Consider the following 26,883-nt stretch of genomic DNA (forward strand, 5'->3'; position numbering starts at 1 on the left):
CCCAAGATATTGCACATAAGAATAAAAGAATGGCTCATCCAGCCCTTGCCTGCCTGTTATCAAGAACATGCTTTAAACTGATAGCCAAGCTTTTCTAGCAGACATGAAAAAATACATATCAGAAGTGAAAAAGTAAAGAATAAAGTGAACACTGCTATTGATACAATTTTAGAAAAAAACTGTCAGTGGTAGAGCCTTCAAACAGGACACCTAAGAAAGGCTTACCTAAAATAAGAAAAATACGCCATACAGGGTCTTCCATTTCAACTTATGCTCCTTAAACTCATTACTAGCAATAGGAACATTTATCCAGATAAATGGAAAATCCAGGCTTTTTACACTTCAAAAGTAAGTCAAACCAACTCTGTGTAAACATTTTCACCATCACTTTAAACATGCCTGTGAATGCTGAGCCCTCCATTCTCTGATCAAATATGAGAGAATGCATTTCCCTGGTTCTGATGGGTGTTTAATATGTGGTCTGCATGTTCACTACTAACAATATCAGTGTACCCAGTCATTAGAAAACATATTTTAGCACATTTTACTAAACAGCTAGTCATGTTTCTTGGCTGGATTTCTGAGAGAAAGTTTGATTTACCAGCATTTTTGTCCAGTTCCAGACAAGCCAGCACTCTCAGAAAAGCTACACTCTGTCAAAAGCTTTCCACTGCTCTGCTCCAGAACCCTTTGGAAAAATAGCATGGATTAATTTACAGACCAGACTCAGCTCTCAGAGCTGAGAGTAAGTTCTCTGCTGGGAGAGAAGCTTGCTATGGAAGAATGCTTAGGAAGTGGTAAGACTGCAGGGTAGTATTAAAAAAAAAAGTAAAAAAAATAAATTAAGTAGCTTTGGTATTCCTCCCCTCCTCCCCTAAAAGAAGGGAATGCTTCTTTGGAATACTTCTGTGTGATGGCTCACTAATGAATTATTCACGGAAAGGTAGGACTCACCTTCCTTCCCAGGGGTTACAGCAATGTCAAGTGAAAACATGTCAGTCTGCCAAGAAATACCAATGGTGTGGAATAATTGTACCGGAGATGACACAATCACCCCTTTAATGATATGAGCTCTTTTGATGAGTGTATCTGAACCACATTCCTACAAGGGATGCCAGGCATTACCAGTAATTTGATATTTAATTTTGGAAAAACTTAAAGATTAAACAAGCTCCTCTGAGCAACTTCTAAAGCCTTGTTTTATTTTTAATTTATCAGCATTGCTTAAACTTGTTATTCATTGCATAGTCCTCTTCCAGCACTATTTTTGACAGTATAAGCACTCTAACCACTAATTTTAATACTAAAATGACCTGTGTTGTAAAAATGCCCACCACCTCCTCATCTCAGTTCTGAGAAGAACGGCGCAAACCTCAGTCCAACAGACAGTCCCAAAGGGTGGGGAAGAGCATAGGTCACAAAATGTAAGTGATTGCTCTCTGATATTTAAATTGAGCCTATTTTTCTCACAGTCCCTGTAGATGTAGTACAGAAAATGTGGCATTTAGGATGCTTTTTGTCAGGCTGTTGGTTCTGGCGGTCAAGAAGGAAATTCCTTTACTAGGGAACCTACTGGGAAAGGTCGGTTGGTTTTTCACCTTATTCACAACATCATTGCTTAAATATAATTCAGAAATAAATGTAATTTTTCTAACCAGATTTCAATTTACAACTTAATTTACACTTAGTGCTAGTAAGAGGTCTAAAGCACTTACCTTCCAGGACAAAACCTGAAAGTCATCTAGTGAACTTGTTTCCTATGGGAAAATCTTTGTAGACTCAAGTGTGTTCTCACAATCTCTCTCTCTCATCCTCAAGAAGAAAGTTAAGATCATTTCACAGTTAGCTGCATTCATAAATCAGTTGGAGAAGAGTCTCACAGAAACTCCATAATCTGTGTTCTGCACCTATATTAAGTTTTGGTACTTCGTCTGAAAAAGTTGTAACCTACAACTGAAATCCATGTTTGTGCAAGTCTTGATCTGCCCATTATGTATCAAAATTAAGTTACAGACAAGCAATTAAGAAGAAATGCTAGACTGACCCATGCTCAGAATTCTAAAAGATGTCCAATATTACCTAAAGGTACGATTTGTTCAGGAGAAGTATTTAGCCTGCAGGTGGGGTAAACTGGCCCCTAAGAATGCCTGGTCCCTGGTGAGGGTAAGTGTGTGCACACTGCCCGCAGCACGCTGCTAACACCAGCGATCCTGCGATGGTCCAACACTTACAACCAAAGCTGGTATCAGTCAAGCATTTGCAGGTACAGGAAGGATTCCCTTCAAAATTTCCTCTAATGCTTCAAGGTTGGACTAACGCACCTATAACTATGTCAAACTGCTTGTATCTCAGTTGCAATGATTTTTATTTTAAAGCCTGTGGACTCATTCCTACTAGGCAATCTCCATTTCCTGACACAGTCAGCTGCAGGATTTCTAATAAAGACAGAATAAAGCATTTTCTTATTTTTACGGTCATACATTTAATCTCTGAACAGTGACCCCATGTTGTTCTTAGTGGTTTGTTTCTGAAACTGCTTGCTTAAGGCTGGGTAATTTTATCATGTTTAATATCCAGTGCAAGGTCTAGTTCTGCTTGACTTCTGTTCAATTCACCTTATTCTTATGCTTCTTTACCTCTTTTGCATAGATTTATTTGCCTATCAGTACCTTTTGCAATCTTTTTTCATTCTGCTCATTTATTTTTAATTATGTGGCTATTCAGTTAAATTCCTTCTACAATGTTTCCTTTTTTGTCCTAGATATTAATTCCAGATAGTTTTCAAACTTTTGAGTAAGAAAGCTCCAGACCTCCTTCATGTTTGAGTTTCTGCCTTCTGTGGTAGATTGGTTTAATCATTCACATCCGTAGAGTATTGAGCTTTGAAATCCTCAGTTACATACCTATTTGTTTTACTCTCGTAATTTAATTTTACCTGAATCACATATCATACTTTCTTCAATCAGCTCATCTAGAATATCTTCTGAAACCTTAAAGTTGGCCTCTTATCCATGAAGTGAAAAAACTGTCAGCTATTAGCAGCAGAAATAACCAGTATTATTAGCATTTGTTCTCCAAGCCATACTGAAGAAGTTAAATACTTCCATATGTGGGGCTGCCCACCCATATGGTCACAACTCCTGGTAGTACTTAAAGCTTTAACCACGCACAACATGTTAAAACATAAAATGCTTTTAAAAAAACCCTTTTAGTAACCAAATCCAACCCTACAATATCTTACAGACTCAGAAAATTAATAGAATCTTTCTATCATTCCCTAACTGTTAACGCTTTTGATTCAAACAACATAGCTACACTATTGCTACTTCCTTCTTTAATCTGCCTCATAAATGAATGTGCAATTCTTTTTTGATTACCACACCCTATCTACACTTGTTTTTCCACTACATTCTTGTAATGCTTCTACCATCCCACATTTTGCTGCACTAGCTCATTATATTTGCATACAAACATTTTAATTACTCTTTCCTGACCATCAGTTTTTACCCAGATTAATCAAAATCCTTCTGCTGATTACAGCACCTAACTATAATCCTGAAGAACTGCTCTGGCCTGTCGTTTTTCCCTCCAGCAGGATCATCTGCACTTCCCTTGCCAAACACCTGAGCATCCCCTGCGGCCCTAGAGCAGCCACCCCTGCCCAGGCGCAGCGGTGAGGCAGGGAGCGGTGGCACAACGCGTCTCCCTCAGGGGTGCATCCATTGGTGCAGGGCTGACAGAACAAGCCCCGACAAGGAATACATCCCTCACACTGCAGAAGCTGGACCAGACTGGCCTACCTGACTGTTGTTACGCAGATCCCTATCTTCTCTTCTTTCTGCTTGCTACTAACTCCATCATCATTGGAAGACAGTTGAACTCACTTTTTCCGTTTACAGGAGATAGGTTAGGCAGTCCAAAAATCTCTCAGCCTTACCCCTCATTTCTCAGTTTCAGACTCATTTCACCAGTTATGACAATCTCAGTTCCCAGAGGCAGATTACCATTTTGATTACGTAAAACTTAACTGATTCATTTGTAAATAGGCATAATTTTGTTTCAAAGTCATTAGTATTTCAGGCCATACTTCTACTGGAGACTCAGTCCTTCAGCTTCTGTACTGATCTGTACACTACTTGCTTTTTTGTACTAGAAAAATAATAGTGAGAAAAAATGCTTCATTATCTAGATCATACTTTTAAATATGTTGCATAACCACAAGATTATTGAAACCTTTTTTCATCTAGGTTTAAGTTCATAGCTACCATGTTTGCTTTTATTGTTTCCTTTTGCCTTCTTTCCTCACTCCTATCAGACATGTATCTGCATTCAGGATAATGTTAAAAGGCATCCACATACCAGCAGCACATTTTCATGGGAACCTTAGGCCAATTTCTTTGTTGTCTTGTGAGTAATTTGGATTGGTTCTGTTAGAGCATGGGAATCGTGAATCTTCTTGGGGAATGCTCCTAAATCCCTAAAAAGGCACATAGATATCAAAGGAGATTTGCTCCAATCTACCTAGTAATTTATCAAGCAGAGAGGACAGCTGAAGGCAACAATGGCTTTCTTGTGCTACAGCACCATATCCGAAATACTTGCTTTCCTTGCCAGCACAGGGCTTCAGACAGAAACCATACAGCTTATCGGGAATTATATTAGATATGTTTGGCAGAGTGGGAACCAAATCAGTGTCTCCCACATCGTATATCATTCCTCCTGGCAGCTTGAATGGCTTTCTGAAACAGAGATGCAAATTCACCTGAAGGCACTCCTAACTATTCTGACCTGCTAAAGAGCTGATGTAACTGCCAGCTGATTCAAAACCAGATGAGTTTACCACTGACAGCCTTTCCCCTACACTCAGCTATTGAGTCCAGCATCAACAGAGTTTGCCCGTCTAAGAGATGCTAGAATGGTTAAACTGGAGTTTCCTCTTAAGCAAACCCAAAGCTGCTCTCAGAGATGTTGTATATGGACAGTGAACTTTTTCCACCAGTTGTTATCTGTTCATTGCTGTTTTCCTCACATGTATCACATGAGAACAAGAAAGGTCACAGTCTAAAATTCTAGCCTGTTTCATATACAGTTTAGAAACGTGAACAATTTGGTAGCATAAATCATTATGTCAATTTAAAGAGGAATTCTTACAGAATGTCAAATCAACTGCTGCAGCATACATGGCCACAGGCTGAAAAATGCAATCCAGCAGATAGTCATTTGCTGTCTTAAGTGATATGACATAGGAAAAAATATATTATTCTGTTAAGGCTTCAGAAGTTCAGTAAAGCCAAAAATAGCATGCAGCTTTGCTTTGCAGATAAGAAAGCACAGTTATACACTTAAAGGTGAAGAAACTGACCTCCGATTTCCAAACTTTTTCACAGTATGGAGTAGGTTAACTGTAAATATTGTACTACGCACCTCTCAAGTTCTCCTATATTTCTTCCTTTTTCTTAAGTCTATAGTATCCTTCTAGCAATCACTTATCAGAAAGATGAATACAGAAGAGAAATTTCATGTATTTAAGCTTTCATCTAACGTGACAGTGACTTAATTCCTAGGAGCTGGGGAGGTACACCTACTCTTCCCTGCAGTTTCATCTTGCCTAACAACTTTTCTCTTTCAGTGGAAAACAAATGCCAGTGCTGCCTAACTACAGAGCTCACTGTAACTCACCAGAACACAGTATTTCAATGCCACAGCCCATCCACAAACCTCATTTCAAGCTCTCATTTTGTAAGTTCCCTTGCAAATCCATTGGGTCAATGTCTTAAGTACTCTGCTATCACATCATCCCTAAGTGCAAAATCAGCTGGATAAAATAGGGACCTAACTAATCCCATTGTCACCCCTCTAAAATACAGACCAATCTGATCTTTCTCACTTTCTCACAACTCAAAACCAAACTACTGATAGTTATTAAATAAGAGAAAACTGCAGGAAGCATATGACTCCTTGTGCTGCTACTGTAAATCATGTCTGTTTGAATACTTCCTTCCCCGTCTGATCTAGAGCTCTACAGCTGCAGTCTGACCACACTGTCCAAAGTTGCTCTGTGTCTTGGATTATGTCTTGGCATAAAGTCTTGAAATTTAAATTGTTTCCTCTGCTATTCTTTTCTAGAATTTGGCAATGGGTCTTCTTAGTATTTGGAGACAAATACTTCTCAATTTTGAAGAAAAGGAGTCTCCAAAATGGTACACAGTGCAAACACACCATGACATGCTAAGAGTAAATAAAATTTAAAGAAATCTTCTGCTTTGGGCTACGAAATGAATAAAGTCCTTTGTATCTGTGCTCACTCACACATTCGCTATATAGCATTCCCACCAGATATATTATATGACTTAGCTAATTTACTAAGCAAGACATACAGTGGTGAGCGAACAGGCAGTAGCTGGTTTGTTGTATTTCACCTGTTCTGAGCACAGGGAAACAAATACTCTCCAGCACTTTACTGTCCACTAGGAGCAATTGATATTTTTAAAGCATAAAGATATTTGTGGGGGGTTAAATATAAAATAAGGGGATAACAGTAGAACAGCTGTCCACTATATTATCAGTTTCACATGTATGCACACTGTCAGGAAAATTTTGAGGTTTTCCAAGAAGTTCTGCCCAAGTAAGGAGTAACAGATCAAGCCAAAATGTAAAAAATATTCTTTCATCTGTAAATCTCTCTCAGCTCTTTTTTTGGGTTTAGGCATCTCTTTTTAATGGTGTTGAAACTATTTTGAGCTATTTAGCAACTTTATAGCAAATATTGCAAGGAGAAGAATCTTCTGTTGGACCAACTGCCAAGTTTTCACACAAGGGCTTTTCCACATATTAATATTTGATAAGGAAACTATCCTAAAATGTTGTAAACACAGCTGTTTCCATTCTAGGATTGATGTCTTCTATGTTGGGCAAGCTCAGTGCTCATAAAGTACCCTAATATTACTCCTTAGTAATTTTTACTTATTCATAAGCCTGCTTCCCTGTCTAATCATATTGTCTGATAACATACAATGTTCTTTCGGTCACTTCTGAGTCTCACCACTTTCCAGATTTTTAAAACAACCTCCACTATTAATTGACATGCATCATTTGTTTGCAAGGACTTAACAACAGCTCTTCATAAACTGAGAGCAGCCTTTGCCTAATAGGTTGGCAAAAAAAAAAAATCAGTTACACTCTGTGTAAATGGCAAGAAAGGTATCCATGAAGTAAATTCAGAATTTACACCTGAAGATGCTGCAATTACCCTGTCAGGCTGTGTGGATTTCCTTCTAGCTCCGGCAGACTGTAACTGTTTACTTAACCTGGGTATTGATTGTAGTTAGACTGCTGGCTCACTTCCTTTGACTGCGATTCTCATTTTGGCAGTTTCACGTACATCACTTAAAATTCCTCTCTGCAGCCAAGTTGTTCACATTCTTTCCTCTGGGTCATAATCTACTATCCATGACCATATTTTAATTTCTGCATGATGATGATGATGGGGTTTTTGTTACATTTTCTGTTCTTTGTAGAAGAAAAAAGGGGCAGTTTTTAGCAAGAATGACCTTGAACCACTGTCCTTTACAATTAGTATCGTACTAAGTTTTGTTGGAAGAGAATAGCTCTCTGACACAAGATAAAAGTGAGAGACTGTGGCAGTGTAGCTGTAGAATGAATTTTCCACGTTTTATGAATGACTATATACATATCACTTTCTATCAATAAGTATTAAAGTGTTAATTAGGTCCCATGTAGATCCCAATTTATGTCAATAGTTCAAGTGTAAACTTGAGGACTAAAAAAACCTTTCATATGAAAACTTTCTTAATAGTCATCCTGGTAGTAATAAACTAAGGCAACAGGCACACAAAGTTTCTGTCTAAAAAAAAAAATAAAAAAATCTATCAATACAGATGTATTCATCCATGATGTGCCTCCTTAAAATTGGTTTAAGTAGGCTCACCAATCTGCTGGCTCCCTTTGGTAAAGTTTTTTAGGGTCACTGAAAGCGTGTGTGAACAATAAAAGATTGCTATGTCCTTATAAAGCAAGTCTGTAAAGGCTAATAATCCTTGAAATAATGGCAAGCCCTGTGCCTAAAAGGTCAAACAATGATCACAGGTTTGCACAGTATTTTCAGAGCCTGTACATTACACAGCTGAAATACAGAATTCTTCAGTTTAAATGGGTTATAAACAGACATCCATAAATGAGTAACATTCATATCAGCCACAGTCTTTTCAGTTATTTAACAAACAGGACCACGCCTGGTCACTGATAAACAGGTTAACTGAGGTCCAATATTAATTTCTTTCTTTTTACCTAAAGTTCAGAGTTCCCAAATTAGGCATCAAGAAAATTAAAAACAGAACTCAGATTCATGTATCAAATTAATTCAATAAGACTTTAAAGGTATGCTAAATATTAATATATTTGTTGCATACTTTTGGACTAGGAGATACTCTCATATTTCATGCCATGAAGTACAGATTGCTAAATATACTAATCATCAAAAAACAAGAACAGCAGCAACTATCTGGAAACACAAAGTCATTCCTTCAGCAGAAGAGGCAATGCGAGATTAGAACAGATGGACTCTATCTGACAACAGTGCAAAGTACTACAAAAAAAAAAAAAATCAATGCTTTCATATCCAATAAAGCTTGGCAACTGTTTTTAGATTTTGTAAAAATTATGAAACTCAGTAACGCTTCACCTGGAATATTCTCATGTCTAAAATTTGGCAGAGTCACATAACTTAAAAGGATAGCAAGTCTCTAGATATTGATCAGGGCTTTGTACATCTACAATGTCATAAAAATGATCTGCTGCTATAAAAGAGATAACATGATTATGAGTACACTACATTGTAATTTCCTTTGGGCAGTCAGAAAGCAAAGACAGTCTGATAGCCTCTGGAAAAAAAAAAAAAAGCTTGGAGGATATCCACTGTCTGACAGATAGATTATTTTACAATATTCCAATTAAAGCACCTTCCAAACATAAACTAATAACAACAAAAAAAATAACAGAAGAGGTTAACAGTTACCTTTCAACCAAAACACAACGGGCAGCTGAAAATCTAAGCAGCTCACAATTTATCTGAGAGCCTTAATGCTCTGACTCCTTTGCCAGCTCAGGCATGGAACACAAATAGTTAACCTTATTTTGAGCCATTATATGGAGCTTACTATAAAGCTTGCTCTAATAAATGGCATGATATGAAGGTCAGCCCTTAATTCACCATCAAAATATCTTCTGGGTGTAAACATAATGACTTCTGCTTATACACTATACAACCCTGACAAGAAGGCTACTTGACAATGCATTTCAGACCTAGAAAAATGTTCTCATTTGCGTCAAGGTGCCGAATGTCAGCAGATTCACTAATATGCTTATTATTTGCACTGCAGTGGTGGAACAGAGTAAAACACCATGAGCCCTCCATACCCTGCTACTGCCTGGCTAGGGAGCTGATGAAATAAAACAAGATTTAATCCTGTCCATATCACTGTGCAGTTGGTGAAACTCGACAAGTCAACATTAAGTATTCGAAGTGGTATTGTGGCCTAAAGGGATCACATGCAGCCTGCACATGAGAGCGAAGGAATAGCTTGGTTCTGCTTCGGTGTTTGTAAATTTAATTTGTTCAAGAAAAAGCAACTCTGGAAGGGATTACTAGCTAGGATCAACGCTCTTACCAAAGAAAAAGGGAAATGCAAGCAGGAATAATATTGACATTTTTGTAATAGCTTTTTGGGCTTAAGTGAATAAATAAAAGTTGGAGGCAATTGCAGCTCGGCCTTGGCATATGTGAATATTCCACTCGGTGTTCCTATGTAGGAGGGTCTGGAAAGGTTGAGTATTTAATGAAGATTGTATAGATATCTAGAAACCACCATATTTTACAAAATATTTATTTAGCGAAATATTGTCAAGTATTGTCTCAGTGCAATCGCTGTTTCTTAAAGAAGTGGAGCGATAATATTCATGGCATAGCAACATCTGACATATTGACTCTTAATTATTGCCAAGATCTAATTCCACAGGTTCAGGGAAGAAAATCTGGTTAAATGTGTAAATCCCAGGTGCCCAGGAAACATGGATCCTGTTGGCATACGTGTGCACATACACACATTGAAATGAAGAATAACCAAGACCTAAGCAATGCACTTTTGAAATAACAGTACAAGAGAAACCTGTAAATCCCCTCTGGTAAGAGTAGCTCTGTATTTACACTACCTGCAACATCTCTGAATAGCACAATTATTCAACTGTTTAAAGTCATCTCTGGTCCTAGAGCAGAAAATGAGCAACAAATTCTTGAGTCCATAAAAAGCTCTTTTTGCTAAATACCACAGGGGGAGAGGTGCTGGAAATCCCACTGGGACTTGGCATGGGAGGGAAGTTGCCTGGAGTTACATTTACTCCCTGGGCCCTTTCAACAGAGATTAGACACAACTGGGTAGAGGGTGGGGAGGCAGGTGAAAGTGATGGCAGAACCGTCTCCTACTTTATTTTAGCATGGGTCCTTGCAATCAGTGATTAAAGCTCCAAATAACTCTTAAATGTAATGCATATTTTCCTAGAGAGAAGGACAATGAATACCTTTTCCTCACAGATCGGTACTTCAAATAAAAGGCACAGAAAGATAAGCACTGCCAGCGAGGAATCTAAAAATATGTCTTGTTAAGCTTGATTAATGAGCTAATAAAAAGCTATAATAAGAAAAAATCCAATTAAAGCATCTTGTGAGATTTCTCTCAAACAGAAATAAAGAACCCAAGAGAATGGTAAAACTTTGAAAAATTAGTATGATCCAGATGACAGCCTTAGTATTCAAGCCTACAGTACATCAGTTTTATACTTTCTTTGACTGGCTGTCCTTTATTTATCATCTCTGATGTGTGCTGTCTGGAATTCTGATCCTCACTGAGTTTCCTTTTATTTTGTTATTGCCTTACAAGTATAACATCTGAATTTAAACACCGACGTATTAAAAATTCAGGCATTATATGCGTTGTAAGTGCTTACTCTATTCAGAAAACCTGTAGGCCTCTGGCACAATGCGTGGTACTTGGAAACAGTGAAAGAAAGGCAAAACCAGAGGAAACAAAACTCATCCATCACCTATATAAAGTCAGAAAACAAACTAGCTACAGTTGTCTTATTACTGATATACAAAAGATGGAGCAGAAACAGCAGAAAATTTATATTCTGATACTCACTTTTCGTCAGTATCTGGTACCTGAGGGTAACCAGAGGGTACAGAAGCAGCGAGGACACTGGAAGGAACTGTAAAAGACACAGAAGTGGGGAGAGCTACAGATTTGGTGCTGGATGAGAAGCACCTGCACCACAAGAACTCTTGCCCGCACCTTGCAGAGCCTGGAGGTGAGCAGCACCCGGCCGCGGCAGGGCAGGGAGGGTCTACACGGGGTCGAAAGGAAAAGAAGCCCGAGGATCTCGTACCAGGGCCAGTCGTTATTTTAAAACTACAGAAACTTATTTGAACTTACTGAAACATACCGTGCCATCAGCGAGTATCCGAGCTCCCAGGAAAGGGGCGTCCCATCTCCCTCTGGTGGCTGGTCCACGGATGAGAGCAACCGACCACGGCGAACGCTTGTCTGGCAGCCAAAATGTGTGCCATCACTTCTGTGCAAGGGTCCACCGCCCCCCGACCCGCAGGTCCCTCGGAATTTTTGGTGATTTTGTTTTTTTTAAACAAACATGAAAATGTCTTAGTATACATTCTCTGCCTATTTTTTTTTCCTCTTTGCACAGTTCAGTGAATAGTGTTTATTTTCTTTTTCTTTCAAGTTGTGGCTCAAGACTTCATTGAAAAGCATGAAATACCAAATGAATTTCCTCATCAATTACCAGGAGCGTTTCACGAACGAACGCTTTTCAAAATACTTTCATTTTATTACGGGTTTTGCCTTTTCTAATTTGACAGCGAGGGAGCCAAGATTATGTTGTACCTGCGTTTAAGTACCCCCCCAGGACTCTTGAAGCCGACGTTAACAACGAAGTTCCCACTGACTTGGGCCGTTCCGGATGGAGCCTTCGGAGCCCTGCGGGCACGGGCCTCGGGGCCCTGCGGGGGAGCTGCCTGCCCAGCGCGGCGGGTGGGTGCCCAAGGCAGCGCTGAGCCCCACTGCAGTGACACAGCCGCCCCCCTCCACCTGCCCGCTCCCTCCTACACTGCAACTACACCCCTTACTACTCCTGCGACCAGTAGCACTGCTCGGTACTTCCGCTTCAACACCGGCAACTTCAAAACCCCTCAATTCTGACGTTTCTATTTTCTGCAGCTTTACTATTTTTGAGTGCTTGAGGTCCCTCTCCCCACTCCTCTTCAGATGTGATGTGGTGTCAGTTTGTCCTCGCACGTAAACCTCTGGCCTCAATGTCAGACACTCCGCGGTGACGGAGGGAGCGAGTAAGCCTCCAGCTACAAAGGAGCGAGCGGCCGCCCAAGCCGCGCTCCCCGGGTGCTGCCCCGCCGCCTGGGCTGCCCCGGGAAGAGAGAGACCAGCCGGAGGAAGGGGGGACGCCGGGGCAGCCCGTCCCTGCGGGCACTCCCGGGGCCCCCGAGGACACAGGCCGGCGGCCGTTCGGCTGCCCCGGGCTCTCCGAGCCGAGGCACAGCTCACGCTTTTCCCAGCGACCCAGGCCAGCGGCGGCAAGGCTGCCCGAGCCCGCCCCGCGGGTGGCTAACCGAGGGCGGCTCGCCCCGGCCCCGGCCGCCCCGCCCAGTCCCTCCGCAGCCCTGGCGGCGGCCAAAGCGGGGAGCTGGCGACACGCGAACGAGCCCCACGCCCCCACGAGAACGTCTGTGGGCGTTGTGAGCAGCTGCCGCCGCCGCCTCCTCCCCCCTCACGGCCAGCCTCCGCGGAGAGGCTGCGGCCTCCGCCACACTCCCGCCGCCCTCTGAGGGGCCGGCCCGCCGCCGGGGCCTGCCGGGAGGCACGTCCCGTCTCGGCTCCGCTTCCCGCTTCCTCCCGGCCCGGCAGGGCAGCGCAGGGCAGCGCACCGGGGACCCTCCCGCTCCCGCCGCCGCTGCCACCCCTGCGCACTGGGCGCGCCCCCGGGCCGGGCCGGGCGCGGGGAGCGGCGGGCGGCCGATTGCGGCCCCCCGGGGAGCGGCTCTGGCGGGGCCGCCGCCCGCGTGGGCAGGGAAGGATGGAGGCAGAGGGCCGGGTACCGGGGCCGCCGCTCCCCCCGCCTTCCCCCGGCGGCGGGGCAGAGGCCGAGGCTGAGGCCGACCCTCCCGCGGGTGTCCCCGGCGCGGCCCCGGGGCCGCTGCTCGCCGCCGCCGCCGCCGAGGTGCTGGCGTTGGACGATGAGGAGGACGACCTGGAGGTGTTCAGCAAGGTACGGCAGCGCCCTCACCGGGCCGGGCCGCGCCGGGGGCGGCCGGGCTGCTGGCCGCTCCCTCGCTCGCCGGCGCCTTGCCCTGCCGTGCGCCGGGTCGGCCGGGGCGCCGCGGGGGGACGGGATGGGATGGGACGGGACGGGACGGGACGGGACTGCCCCGCCCGGGGCGGCGGCGATGGCGGCTTCGGCCCGGCTGCCCCGCGCTTGGCCGGGCAGGCTCCGCTCCCTGCGCCCGGACACGGCAGCGCCAGGGCCGGGCAGGTCCGACTGTCGGCCGCGGCCCGAGGAGAGGGCGCCCGCGGCCCCGGGGGCGACCGAGCGCGGCCCCAGCCGGCCCCGCGCCCGCAGGCAGCCCAGCCCGCTCAGCGGAGCCCCGGGCAACAAAGCGGGAGGGTTGCTGCTTCAGAGGAGCTGTGCGAGGCATGAGTGCTCTTACCTTAAACTTACAAAGCAGTCTGGACGCGCTGTAACGTTTGTCATGTACCGTGTATGTATCTGCAAATTAAATAAACAGTCGATTTAGTAATTGCAGTTCTATTTAAATATAAATAAATATTTGCAAGTTTCAGTTTCAGTTTTCTTTTAAAAGATGAAAGGAAGTCTGGCACCTTCATATACGAGGTTCGAGAAGGTAACATCTGTATTTTGATGAAGGGAATAAACTGAATGTAACTGACAATATCTTAGGGTCCACCTGCTGAAAGCACCCAGAGTTAGCTAGGTACATGGGCACCAGTCTTGCCAGTATTGCTGATTTTAATTAAACCAATGCAGTACGGTATGGCTACCACCTGTATTGTTTCTCATTTTGTACTGATTTCGTTAAGATGAGACTTACTCTTGTCTCTCAACCATTAAAGAAGAGAGCATGTCATGGATCTATTGGTCTTAGCAAGGCAGCATTTATAATATAAGGACATGGAGATAGCTAAGGGGTGGGAAAAAATATATATAGGGGCTAAGGCCCTGCTCACCTTCTGAGACTTCTGAACTGCTGTGTGACACTGGAGAGAAACAGCAGATATGTTTCCTGTTTGAAAATTTGACATCAAATGTATTTTCAGTAGGACCAATTGTCGTATGAATTAAATGTGTATTTTTTATATTCCTGTAAATGAGATGCATTTTTTGGTATGCATGAATAAAAACATTGGAATAAGAGCTTCATTCTTGGGAGCTATGTATTTAAACTTCAACTGTAGTAAAATTCTTGAAATCCATTAATTTTACGACCAGAAGGGACTATTAGGTGATTTAATGGTCAGTAACATGCAACAGGTCAGACTAAATTTCACCAAGTTATCCGTGTTTTTCTGAAGCGTAAATATGGTTTAGCTAAATCATATTTTCTAGAGAAGCACCAGTCTTGATTTGACATAGAGATGAATGAGTCACTGAACTTGCATGCAAAAGCAGTGCTGAAGCCTAATTTTAGTTGTTTGTTTCTTACTTTGAATCCTTTTGCTTTTACTAGGTAAGCTCAGTCAGTTCTGCATGCAGGTATCAATACAGTGTATCAACAGTTAACGCTGCTTGCTTGTCAGGAGCGATGATCCTTGGGAATAAAAAATAAAACCAAGCGTGGTTTACAGGTTACTGCTGCTATATGGCAAATACCTGTATCTTTAAATTTCTGCTACCTAGATTCATGCCAAATATTTCTTACTTATGTTAAATCTTAACTACTATTAATGCATGCCACATGATAACTTATTCCTGCAAACAAGAAAATTTGTCATACTGTGTGAAAATACAGCATTCTTTCCAAAGCTTGGACACCTGCATGTAGTGGTTATACATAGACCAGAAGTTCACAGTTTGCTTTCAGGTGCAGTTTGAGGGCTGACATTTTGAGGAGATGAAAATCTGTGAGGTTGATTGGGCTTTACATCCCATTTGTTCAAGTTCCATAGATTCAAGGGAAACTGACAGGCTAAATGTAGCTTCAGACTAAGTTTTGTAAAACCAATTTTTCCATAATGTACTGTTCCAGGACCCCACCTAGTTTTAAATTGTATCTTAATGGGGTTTCTCATGTCACTCTCTTTAAGGTAGTGGTGTAGCATTTGCAGGCCAAGCAGGACAGCAGCGACAGTGCAGGGCTTGGTGCCTGACGCTGACATCGACTTCATCTTTCTCAGTTTAGTCAATGAAATGTACCAGCTACTAAAACAGTGAAAAATGAGATTCTTCAAAATTGTCAACCTTAATACCCTAAGTTATTACTCAGGATGTAAACACAGGGCTTTTATTTTATGAAAATTCATAGACGTTTAACCTGATAGTGTCATAAACCACTGACCCAGTATCCTGTGACATATCTCAAATATTACAGACTACCATCTTCTTTGGCAACTCTGATAAAGCATTTCATGATGTGACTTGCATTTCACTTTATCCTAGTTTCTGTTTCCATGGAAAAAGTTCTGAGGTCTTTTTAGCAGAGACAACTTCTGGGGGCTGAGGTATGAGTCAGACAAATACAATGTTTTCAACCTGCTTTCTTCCATTAGTTTCAAAGTATAGAGTACCACATGTATCACAATACCCATGCAGTTAATCTTTGCCTTCCTTGTTAACTGATATGGTGACCTAACATTGACAAAGCTGTCAGCACTGTGGTTAATACTTAAAATCTTTAGTAGCTCTTCCCTCAAGCTCTGTTTTACAGTGTTTGTCTCCATGTCATAATTACAGAAAACTTAATTAATGGTATTTCTGGAAAAGATGTACGTGCCACTTCAGAATTGCATGGAGGCTAATTTTTCTTCCAAAACAAGTTGATTAAGGACTTGAGACTGATCTATAAATGAGTTTCTTTGGCCAAGAAACTATTCTGTCTTCCTGAATCTCTTTGCTTCTTTGAAGAATGCTCCAACAACTAAGCTATTCGCTTACAAGACAAACTCTGCCACCGCGTCCTTTATCTCCAGACCTGCTTTGTATCCCTGGCCTCTGAAGATTGCAAGCTCTGGATCCTGCCTGGGAGGGAGGGATAGATGAGGCCTGGAGGCAATCCTGAGTCAAGGATCTATGCTCTGGGGAGGAGTGGTATTTAAGCAAACCCCTAGGCTTAATGTTTTCTACAGAGAGCTACAGGCTCAGCCTACTTTGAGGCTGCTCTTGCTTTGTAAGTGTTTTTTTTCCCTTATTGGAGTCTTACTGACCCGTTGCAGCCAATTGTGAGAGTGAGATTGGGTAGCTACAAGTATTAGAGGAAGGAGGCCCAGAACAAGGCTCTTATGCTGCCAGGAGCTTGTTGATTTTCTATCCATTTGGTCTCCTGGCCAGTAAATCAAAATGCATAAACCTATTTGCTGATCGGCACACACAATTCTGCCAACTGCTGTCAGTAGTGAAAGGGCTTGGAAGGGAGAAATGGGTTACTGCAGGTAGGTGGAGCTGGGGAAGGTGTGGGAAAGGACCTTGATTCTCTTTGCATGGATGACGAGGAAAAAAGTTTTTTTTTTAAAAAAAGTTATACAACGCAAGGGCTAGAAGAATTGTTTCTTTTTCCTGTTCCACAAAACTACTTTTGCCCTCATTTGTATGCACACAAAAACATAGTTCCAACCACAAAATTACAGCTGTATAGAAAATAGAAAATTATAATCTTTTTTTTACCATATTTCTGTGATGACATCAGACTTATGTCACATGAACTTCAAGAACTGCTGGAAGCAAACCTGAAGTATCATGAGGATAAAGAAAGAGAAACGTGTTTGTTTAAAACTCACATGCATTTATTCATGTGCAGATCAACACTAGAGCTGTATTCAACAGAACCGAAGACCTGCTTATTCTATGGATTTTTATTGCCTGTGGTTTGTTTCACAAACCACATATTCATAAGACCTTCCATATAAAAAATATACTTTCAGAAACCTGTCTGTATAGAGCAGTTTTTAGTAGCAACCTAGAAGGAGGAATGAAACATTAAAGTATTAATGACCCATGGAAAATGAGAAAATATGAAACACATTTGCCTTGATCCAATTTAGGCTTTGCACAGTCATTATTCCTCAAGTTATATGGCGTTCAAGCCCCTTACGTGCTCACATGTGTTTCTCTTTCCCTGGAAATTTCCCGTTGTCTCAGCACTTTGAATCGCATGGGCTGCTCTGAACTAGCGGTCCTCATTCTCCGTTGTAGGGCATGGCCAGCGGGCAGTGAAAACAGCTTCTCTGTTTATCCTCCACCACTCAGGACAGTGCTGGCTGGATACCAGTATAGAAATCATGCGTAGGAACACAATGAGTAAAAATAAAATGACTCACAGGTATACAAGTAAGCAACTATATAATATTTAAAGCATTGCCTTTAGTCTTCCATCCTGCTTTTTCCTCTCTGTTTGAAGAACTGTACCTAAGTGATGGGAGGAGAACTAGTGTATCAGTGCTTTCCGTGCATAATTCTCAATATAAATTTATATAAATATAAATCCAAAGCAGAGGGATGGCAGTAGGCAATGAGGTTTAAGGCAGGAAAAGAACAAGAGGGGAGAATGTGTTCCAGAGAAAGTTTTGATCCAGTTGAATCCAAAGGATAAAAAGCAACTCTCACCAAGCTCAGCAGCACTGCAGTGGTTTGTTCTTCCCTCCCACGAGATCGGCCTTGGGATGATGCTGTGACTCTAGTTTCTGTGGACTGTCACATTTCCACTCCTGCCATTTGAGCAGTTTTCTCTCTAGCAATATCCCTCTTCTCCTTGCTCCACAGTTAGCGGGGCACCAGAAAGGGCAACTCTTTGCCACTTGGTAGTTACCACAGCCTAATACACTCCTAGAAAACTTCCAGGAAACAGATTAATTTTGAAGTTTGTTATAAAAATACTTCTTGCATTGGATCTATTAGCAAAAGTGTATAAAATGTTTGATATTTAAAACATAGTGATTGATTTTAATTGTCCAGATTCATTATTTTTAGGGATTTCTTAATTTATTATGCTCTTTTATGGTGTTAGTGAATTTAATTTATTTTCCTAGTCACTGTATTCTTCAAGATTTTAGAGCAGTAGATCTTATCCAGACTTGCATCTAAGAAAGAAAATGAGATTTTTTTGCCTGTTTCTAATTTCTACTCAGTTTCTCAGAGTTTGAGTGATCACCATTGAATGCACTGAGCAGAAGCAGCTGCTATGGGAGCATATTCTTAGAGAGCTGTGGTGGAAGTGGTTGATGCTATCGGAAAGTGGTTTTCCACTTCAGCAAAACAGTGGTTTGACTTTTTTTATAAATTAAACAACAGATTTGTGCTGCATCCTTACTGTTTTTCATTTTTAAAAGATTAAATTTATGTCTCTAAAAGTTTTCCATTTCAAACTTTATTTTAAAATGTATGCAAACTGAAATATCCAGTTCCAATAAAAATTCTCATTTGGATTTTGTCTTGTTTTCTTTTAAAATCATCGGTTTTTATCTGCCCTGTTCAAGTTATTAGAAATAATTCAAACTTCGTAAGTCCAGAGTAACTGGCTTCTAACAATTTTAATTAAGATGGTAAGTATCCTACACAATTACTGAGTGCTTGGATTGGTAACTAATTTTAGCATTCATAGGCAAGTTCTCTTTCTACCTATGCATAACATTCTTCTCAAATGGTGGTATTTTGCTCTTCCATCAGTTTTAGAATAAGTCTTATTTCTTACATCCTCACTGAAGCAAATACTGAAAAGCATATTAGATATGCTGTGTACTATATAATTCCTTCATCTGCTCTATGTTTTATCTGGTTTACCAGACTATTTAAAAGCTTGACATTTTAGCCTCTGAGACATATGTGTTTGCATGTGTGTGTTTGTATATAAAAATGTATTGATATGGATGTTCTCATGTCTTATCTGTAGGATACGTCACTGGCTGAGGTAAACTCATTCAGTCCTTCAATGCCAATATCCCCCTCATCAATGATAAACCAGTATAAATTTGAAGATGAATCAGAATTAAGAGATCTCTTCATTACAGTCGATGATCCTGAAAGCCACATTACAGCTATTGAAACATTTATTACATACAGAGTAGTCACAAAGGTAAGCATCTACTCATGGCTATAGTGGCTTACATTGGTAACAGTAGCATTTTCACTCTTCTTGCATACTATTCTCTGGGATAGTACTAAATTTAAATTATACTCTGATTTTGCCATGAGTTATAGAACAGTAAAACTGTATGAAACTGTGCAGTAGATTCGGAAAAAAAAATCAGTATAAGTCTACACACATAGGTGTTTAGGTTTTTTATGCTGAGAAAATAGCTAGTAATTCCTCAAGAGCCGTATCAGTTCTATACGAGAATAACATTTTCTATTGTGATCTTCAGCAGGACTATGAAACAGCAGAAAGACTCATTCAGTTCAAAGACACTGTATTAGCCCAAGTATTTATTACTTCTGAATCACTTGCAGGCGAGCAGTCTTTTGTCTTGCATAAATGTTACCTGCTACAAAGTCTTTCAATTCCATTCTTTTGTAATTACAGTGTCCACTATCACATGGACATTCGTTTCCCATTTGCAGTTGCATATGATTTCTGGGGAAATTGCCACAATTCTCCAATGAAAAAGTAATGTTAGGAACCAACTAAGTGAATTTTTAGCTGTCCTGAATACAAATTATTTACTGGAAATAAGGAAGAAACTTAGCCTTGTGATACTAGCCAGCTCTTCTGGGATTACCAGCAAATATTCTGTAGGCTGCATTTTGAGAATTGCACTGTTAATTTATTTTACTTTGAGTTCTTTTTAAAAGATTCATTTAAAACCAAATTTTCAAATGGGAATTATTCATCTTTAAATAAGAGGAGATAGCAATTCCTCATAAAATATTGAAACAGTAGGAAGAGAGCTATCTTTGTTAGGTTGCTAGCAATAATTTTCACTTTATGCATGTTTTTGTAGACGAGAGAACATTTTTTCTTCAGGCAAGTATGGAAGGGCTATAAGGTGGATTGCTTTTGCTTTTTTATCTGTTCTATCCTTTCTTATCGTATCTAATTTGAAGTGCTGGTTGTTGACGATAAAGTAATAGCATTCCTCCCACATACCTTGAAAAATTTTTATTCAACCCTCAAAAATGTTTAGATTACAAGAGCGTGTTTTGAGGTTTTTAGAATTTACTTGCATTGCATTATAAATCTCTGTGCAACAATGAATGCTAAGCAGCACGCATTACTTTAATGAAAACATGGGCTCTTTGTGTCTTGGTTCTAGAAGATGGAGCGGTGATAAAATAAATCTCATGGTCTGACAATTTTGCAACACTGTAATAAGCATTTTTTCTAGGCATTAGAGGTTTGTTGGCAAGTTCTAACAATGAGCTACAAAACTGGAATTGATGGAACGCAGAATCCATTAAGCAGCACAGGAAGTGTTATTGCTATGATATGCTGAAGTTTTCATGTTTTGAATGTGGGGATCATTGACTAGTGTCAGCAGGTCCCAAGGACATATGTCAGCTATTTGGGGTTTTTTTTCAGAATGCTAAAAAATGGACTTTCCCCACTCGTAGATTACTAATCACTGTAAAAGTGCCCTAAAAGTAACAAATATAACCGTGATTGCTGAAAGGAAGATGCCACACTAAAATAATGATTGAAATCTTTTGGAAACATTGTGGTTGGCTAATTATTATAAGTGGCTCTGTGTGCAGTTTAGTGCTTGCTATTTTTTTTTTTTTTTTTTTACAATAGAACTTTGATTTCTCGCCAGAATGGGATGTGTTTTATCTCTTCAAGTAGCCACTTTAAAAAACAGCAAGCAAGTAACACAGGCAAAGTGGAATCATGCATGCATTCCCTTCAAGTACTCAGTTTTCTCCAAAATCTGAAACTATTTTGGTCTTTTTCTGGTATTCAAACCTGGCCTTGTTTTTTCTGCCTCTGGTTTTCAGACATCTCGTGGTGAATTTGACTCCAGTGAATATGAAGTTCGAAGACGATATCAGGATTTCCTTTGGTTGAAGAGCAGACTTGAAGAAGCACATCCAACCCTGATTATTCCTGTTCGTTTGCTAAAACTTAAGTTATTTTTATTTGTTTATAAGATGGCTTCAGTTTTATACAGAGATGTTTGAGGTCTTTCTTCAGTCTCAAAAACATTAAACCAACCTATTTCTTTAGCTTTGTATGTATGTGATAATTAAAAATCCCGTAAAGGTATTTCTGATATTTGTAATTGTGCCATTTGCAGTAATTTGCAGTAATTTATGTCCTTCTTTCTCAGTTGTACTTGTATTCTTCTGCACTGTGTGCTACAAGAACCACATTATACCACTGTTGAATATGGTAACTTTATAACAGTTTTTTGCATGGTGGATTTTACAAGGTATACCTATGTTTCTTAGTGAGTAGAAGAACTATTGTAATCCCCCTAATATTATGGAAATTATACAATATATTTCTTCATTTTTCCTTAGCCATTGCCTGAAAAATTCATAATGAAAGGAATGGTGGAACGATTTAGTGATGAATTCATTGAGACTCGAAGAAAAGCTTTACATAAATTTTTGAACCGTATTGCTGATCATCCAACTTTAACTTTTAATGAAGACTTCAAAATCTTTCTTACTGCGCAGGCCTGGGTAAAATGACTTTATTTTTATTTACAGTTATGTGAAACCATGTCTTCGTTTAGTAGAGTATATCAGGAGTCTCCCTAGTTCAGTATTCAATAGTGTCCTCCGACAGTTTCTAGTCAGTGTCTAGAAGTGTCAGAAGAAGGTAGGGGATTTATGTAATATTCATCCCCTGAGATAACCTTTTTTTCCATGCTTTTGGTAATCATGTGTGCAGCCATAAATTTTGCTGTACCTTCCAAAGCATTTTTTGTTGCTGCATTTTGGATTTTTGTGGCAAATTGACAATATTTCAACTCTGCATGCTTTTTGGTATATATATATATATATAAAAACTTCCACGATTATATGAAAAGTAGTATTTTAAATTAATTATTGTTTTGGAATGGCATTGTCTTTTTCATCTACTTTTTTTAAAAAAGTTGTTATACTAGTCTCATAAAAGAAAAATACAGCTTTTAAATTTCCTGTTGTACTTTTGCAAGATGTGTCCAGTTGAAAACTGAGGTATTGTACTCAGAAAAGCCTGCCTCTGAACTCCAGCAAAAGTTATTCTAGCAATATATAAAAAGAGTTACAAAAAATATAGATGGATTATTTATTCCAGTAGGAACACTGATTGCTTTTCTCAATGACTTATTTCTGCAATCATTACCTCTGCTTTCCTGTTCAAAAGGCTAATTTGCAAACTAGCTAACTCACCCGAAGGAATGAAAGGGTAAAGGTTCTCTGCCATCTTTAATCGTTCTTGTGAGAGCGTGATACACGGCACGCTTGTGTTTGCCCAGGAAGGCTTAGCTAGTAAATGCATGTGACAAGTTTGGTTCTGACACTGGTCTAATAATTGTAAAGTAAGATTTATACACTAAAAAGACACACAGAGGCTTATGTATGTAGTTTTGTTTAAAAAAAAAAAAAAAGCTTTAAGTTATGTGTTGTTTTCAGAGAATTAAAAAAAGTACTTGGAAGTAAACATGGCTTGTTCTGTCTTTAGGAACTCTCCTCACACAAGAAGCAGGGTCCTGGTTTGCTGAGCAGGATGGGACAGACCGTCAGAGCTGTAGCATCCTCAGTAAGAGGAGGAGTTAAAAATCGTCCTGAAATGTTTACAGAAATGAACAGTTACATGGAAACATTTAGTCAGAAAATAAATGTGCTAGACAAAATAGCTCATAGAATTTACAAGGAAGAAAGGGGTAAGTAGAAAACAAGTATCAGTTTTTTGATTTAAGAAATTAATATATTGGAAAAGTACATTAATTTTCATTGTGCCAGGCAAAATACTCTTTCCAGCAAGCAGGGAAAAAGAGAGATTTGTGTTTATATTGTACTTTTCATAATGGTCACTGTTTTGGCAGGCCTTCAAGCTAGTTTGTAGGAAGACTTAACATATCATTGAACTACTTAGTAAGAAACTTAGAAAGAAGAAAATGTAGCAAGTATGGCTGTCTTTTTACTTGTGCTTTTTGGAAAGTTACATGACCTTTTGTTTTGTGCTTTCAGTGGAATGTAAATAGTCACAGTTTTCTGTGCTGTCTAGTACTGACATAATGCTGTGTAGATTCCTAATCTGTAAACATCTCTTTTTCAGTTTCATTCTTCACCTTTTTTCTGTGTTGACCAAGTAGGGTGTTTTGTTTTTTTGTAATAGCTTTACTGTTGGCCATAATTTCTGTCATGAGAAACTGTGCCTGTTGGAGTTTTCTTAAGAGTGATGACTTAATCTCAGTTTTTTCCTTAAGTAACTGCAGTTTGCACACCTACTTGGAATGCTAAATTACTGACTTTCTGAGATTGACCCTGATCTCAGACTAGGCCTATTCAGTAGAATTTCCACTGATCAGCACTGGAGGTATTTTATTGTCTATATAATATAATTTGAGGGGCTGCACTGTGTTCTTTAATAACTGAGCCCTTGTGCTTTACTGTGCAGTACCAGATCTCAGTGTATTCTCACTAAATTGGAGGGGTCTTATAAAAGGAAAATACGTGTTGGTGAAAAGACTTCCTTTTGATATCATCCATTTCAGTGGAAATAGCTGGCTGAGGTCTGTAGGTTCAAGGCATCAGTGCCAAAATATTTCTTGGAAAACCTTAGGAATTTTGACATGCTCCCAGATGCTGTAGATTATATCTTCTTTCTAGATTTTCCAAATAGCACTTGGCAGAACACTTGTGTGCAGGGCCACACTGTCCTGGATATGAACTGTTGATAGCTGTGATTCAGAGAACATTCCTGCTTGCAGTAGCTTAACATGGGATTCTTAATTACATCTTTCATGGAGGTTTTTTTTGTCCAATTAATCTCAAAGTAAGCATTACACTCTTCATGCCACATGGCTGCTTTGCATCTTTTCTTGGACATTTCTTCATTATAACTTCAGTTGTGATGAAATGGTGATTTCAGTCCACGACCATTGTGTTCACAGTATCCTCCTGTGAACATGCAGCTTCCCAGGTCATATCCAGCCTTGCCCAAGTTTAGCCCTACCACATGGTACAGTGAATTCTGGGCCTTCTTTCTGCTTACAGATTATCACTTGGCCTAGAGACCTAAGAGATAATTCATAGGACACCCTCGTATTTAGATTAATAAAAACTACTAAAGGACATTAACACCTGCAGAACTGAAGTGAACTTCAGTGTGTCCTCTGAAGCTTTTGGGACTTACCAAGGCTGCTAGTTTTAATAACTGAGACAAGGATTCGGAGCATTACTGTAGCAGAGGAATTCAGGGCAGTAGAAGCAAGTCAGACTGAGTGCTGCCTGGGGCTGCTGTGGCTCCTGTCCCTCTCTATGAAGACAGCATGAAGCAATTCAGATCATTAGGTGATGTGAATACAACTCTTCAGGTCTTCCTGAGTATCTGTGTCCTTTTGAAATGACTGGAGTATTTTTGCTGATAGATTTCTAGGAACTACTTAATTGCAATACATTAATTGATTTATTTATAAACTAACAACTAATGCTAATATCTGCAGTTTACTTGGTCATTTGAGCAAATTTAAATATTAGCCTCCGTCTCTTACTTTATTTCCAGTGAATATGAGGTTGCAATTAGTATCACTTAGACATCTATTAATGAACAGAAGAGTAATATGCTTATATGTTCCTGTTAAGAGTATTTTAATGAAATGAAGGAATACGGCCCCATCCACACACTCTGGTCAGCATCGGAAGAAGATATAGCAGAGTCCCTAAAAGGTGTTGCCAGCTGCATCGACAAGTGTTGCAAGGCTACAGAGAAGCGAATGGCAGGGCTCTCAGAAAACCTGCTGCCGATTTTACATGAGTACGTTCTCTACAGTGAAATTCTGATGGTAAGGTTTCCTTAAGGATTGCTTATGGCTGTATATAAAATTTGGCTTAGTCCAGTGACAAGCTAGAAAAGAATTTGTAACTGATGAAAATGATTGAAAATGATTTTTCAGTCCCTCTATTTACTGTTGTTACTAAATGTGCACAGCATAGGATAACTGTCCATTAGCAGGCAATCCGGTTGGTCCTGTTTCCCTTGCTAATCAGGCAAGAGGCACCCCTTCCAGATGAGAAGAGCTTGATAGTTTTGCATGGCAGGCAGCCCTTGGTAGCAGTGCTAAAGAGTGTCTGTTTTTGCCATCTTCAGAGAGCTCTGCATTGTAGCAGAGAGGCGGGAACACAGGGAAGAGCAGCTGAGAAAGATGTCCTCTGACACTGCTGAAATCTGAACTCATCGAGTAACAGATTGTGTGGGGGAAAAGCAGTGGAGAGGTTCTTCCCTTTCTAGGAGATGTACCTAAACTATGTTTTCTTTTTCCAGAACAGCAGGGAACTTCCAGTCCCTGTGCCATTACATAAGCATGTGTTAGTCTGCCATAAGCTGATGCTCTCGGTTCCCTTTAGAGTTGATAAACTCAGTGCTGGTGGATAATCAACATAATTAAGTAACTGAATTCAGCATGTCATAATTCCTACTCTGCTGCCTCCAGAAACCAGAAAATGTGTACAAAACCCTCTTTGTCTAGGTTTTGAGCAATGCAAGCTGCAGTATCTGTTCTTGCCCTACTGCTGGGAACCAGCTCCTACTGCAGTGGTTTCTGAGTAGGGGCTGAGAGCGTGTTACAGGCCATGTGTAAGGCAAGAACCAAGTTAACTGAGCCTTTGCTGGCACTGTGCAGAGCATTGCCAGTTTCTCAGTAAGGCTTAGCTACCGAGAGGTTAAGAATTAGTGCTGCAATGACTGCTGTCTAACAAGCTTCACTGAAAGAGGGGCCGTACAAAATGTCCTGTATCTCACAGGCCTCATTATTTACATGTACTTGTAGGTAGATGGGGGTAGGTACTGCTTTGCTTAAAGGTCTGAAGAGATTATTGTCCTAGCAATTGCAGGTCTTCTTCCTCTCCCCCACTTCCAGACTTATTTTTCAGAATTTCTGTTACCCACGGACGATCCTAGCCTTCATGCTAATTGAAGAGATGCTGCCTGCCCATTGCCTTCTAGTCTGCAGCCTGGCTCACCCTTCCTCAGGTGTTCTCTTTTGTCCAGAGCACAGCTTTCTGTGGACAAACCCCCGAGTGACTACCTGGCTCTTCACGCACACCTTACAAGTAGATGTTGCCCACTGCATTTTTTTCTGCTTGCAGTGTTCTTGATGCAACACTTGCAACACAGCTGCCATGAGGTCCTGTCCAGAGGAAAATCTTCCTCCACTAGCTCCTTGCTGTTCTACAACTGTTCCTTTCCTTTCATGTGCCGTGGATTTTTATTTTTTTCTGCAGCTTACTTCCCTCTCACAGTTAACAGAGGGAACTACTAGTCAGGCTAAAATGCAATAGAGGAAGTCACACACTAGTAAAACCTGCTTTCAGAGGAATGTTTAACCCCTCATCACAGGGACCTTTGTGCGGTGCTGCCAGGATCATGCGCAAATGTGCAGAAGAGGGTGTGATCAGTATAATACAATCCTT

General features: G+C 40.6%; 1 protein-coding gene across 1 annotated transcript in view; it reads left to right on the forward strand.

The window, feature by feature from the left end:
* The first annotated feature begins 12,911 nt into the window (after positions 1 to 12,911).
* Positions 12,912 to 26,883, forward strand: part of SNX7 (sorting nexin 7) — a 31,113-nt gene continuing 17,141 nt past the window's right edge. Inside the window, exons 1-6 of the mRNA XM_074832567.1 lie at positions 12,912 to 13,365; positions 19,214 to 19,396; positions 21,253 to 21,363; positions 21,778 to 21,942; positions 22,931 to 23,132; positions 25,057 to 25,256. Coding sequence (XP_074688668.1) covers positions 13,174 to 13,365; positions 19,214 to 19,396; positions 21,253 to 21,363; positions 21,778 to 21,942; positions 22,931 to 23,132; positions 25,057 to 25,256 — 1,053 coding nt within the window. The 5' untranslated portion in view covers positions 12,912 to 13,173. The remainder of the gene's footprint in view (positions 13,366 to 19,213; positions 19,397 to 21,252; positions 21,364 to 21,777; positions 21,943 to 22,930; positions 23,133 to 25,056; positions 25,257 to 26,883) is intronic.

The sequence above is a fragment of the Strix aluco genome, chromosome 8 (genome assembly GCF_031877795.1).
Source record: "Strix aluco isolate bStrAlu1 chromosome 8, bStrAlu1.hap1, whole genome shotgun sequence".
NCBI lineage: Eukaryota > Metazoa > Chordata > Aves > Strigiformes > Strigidae > Strix > Strix aluco.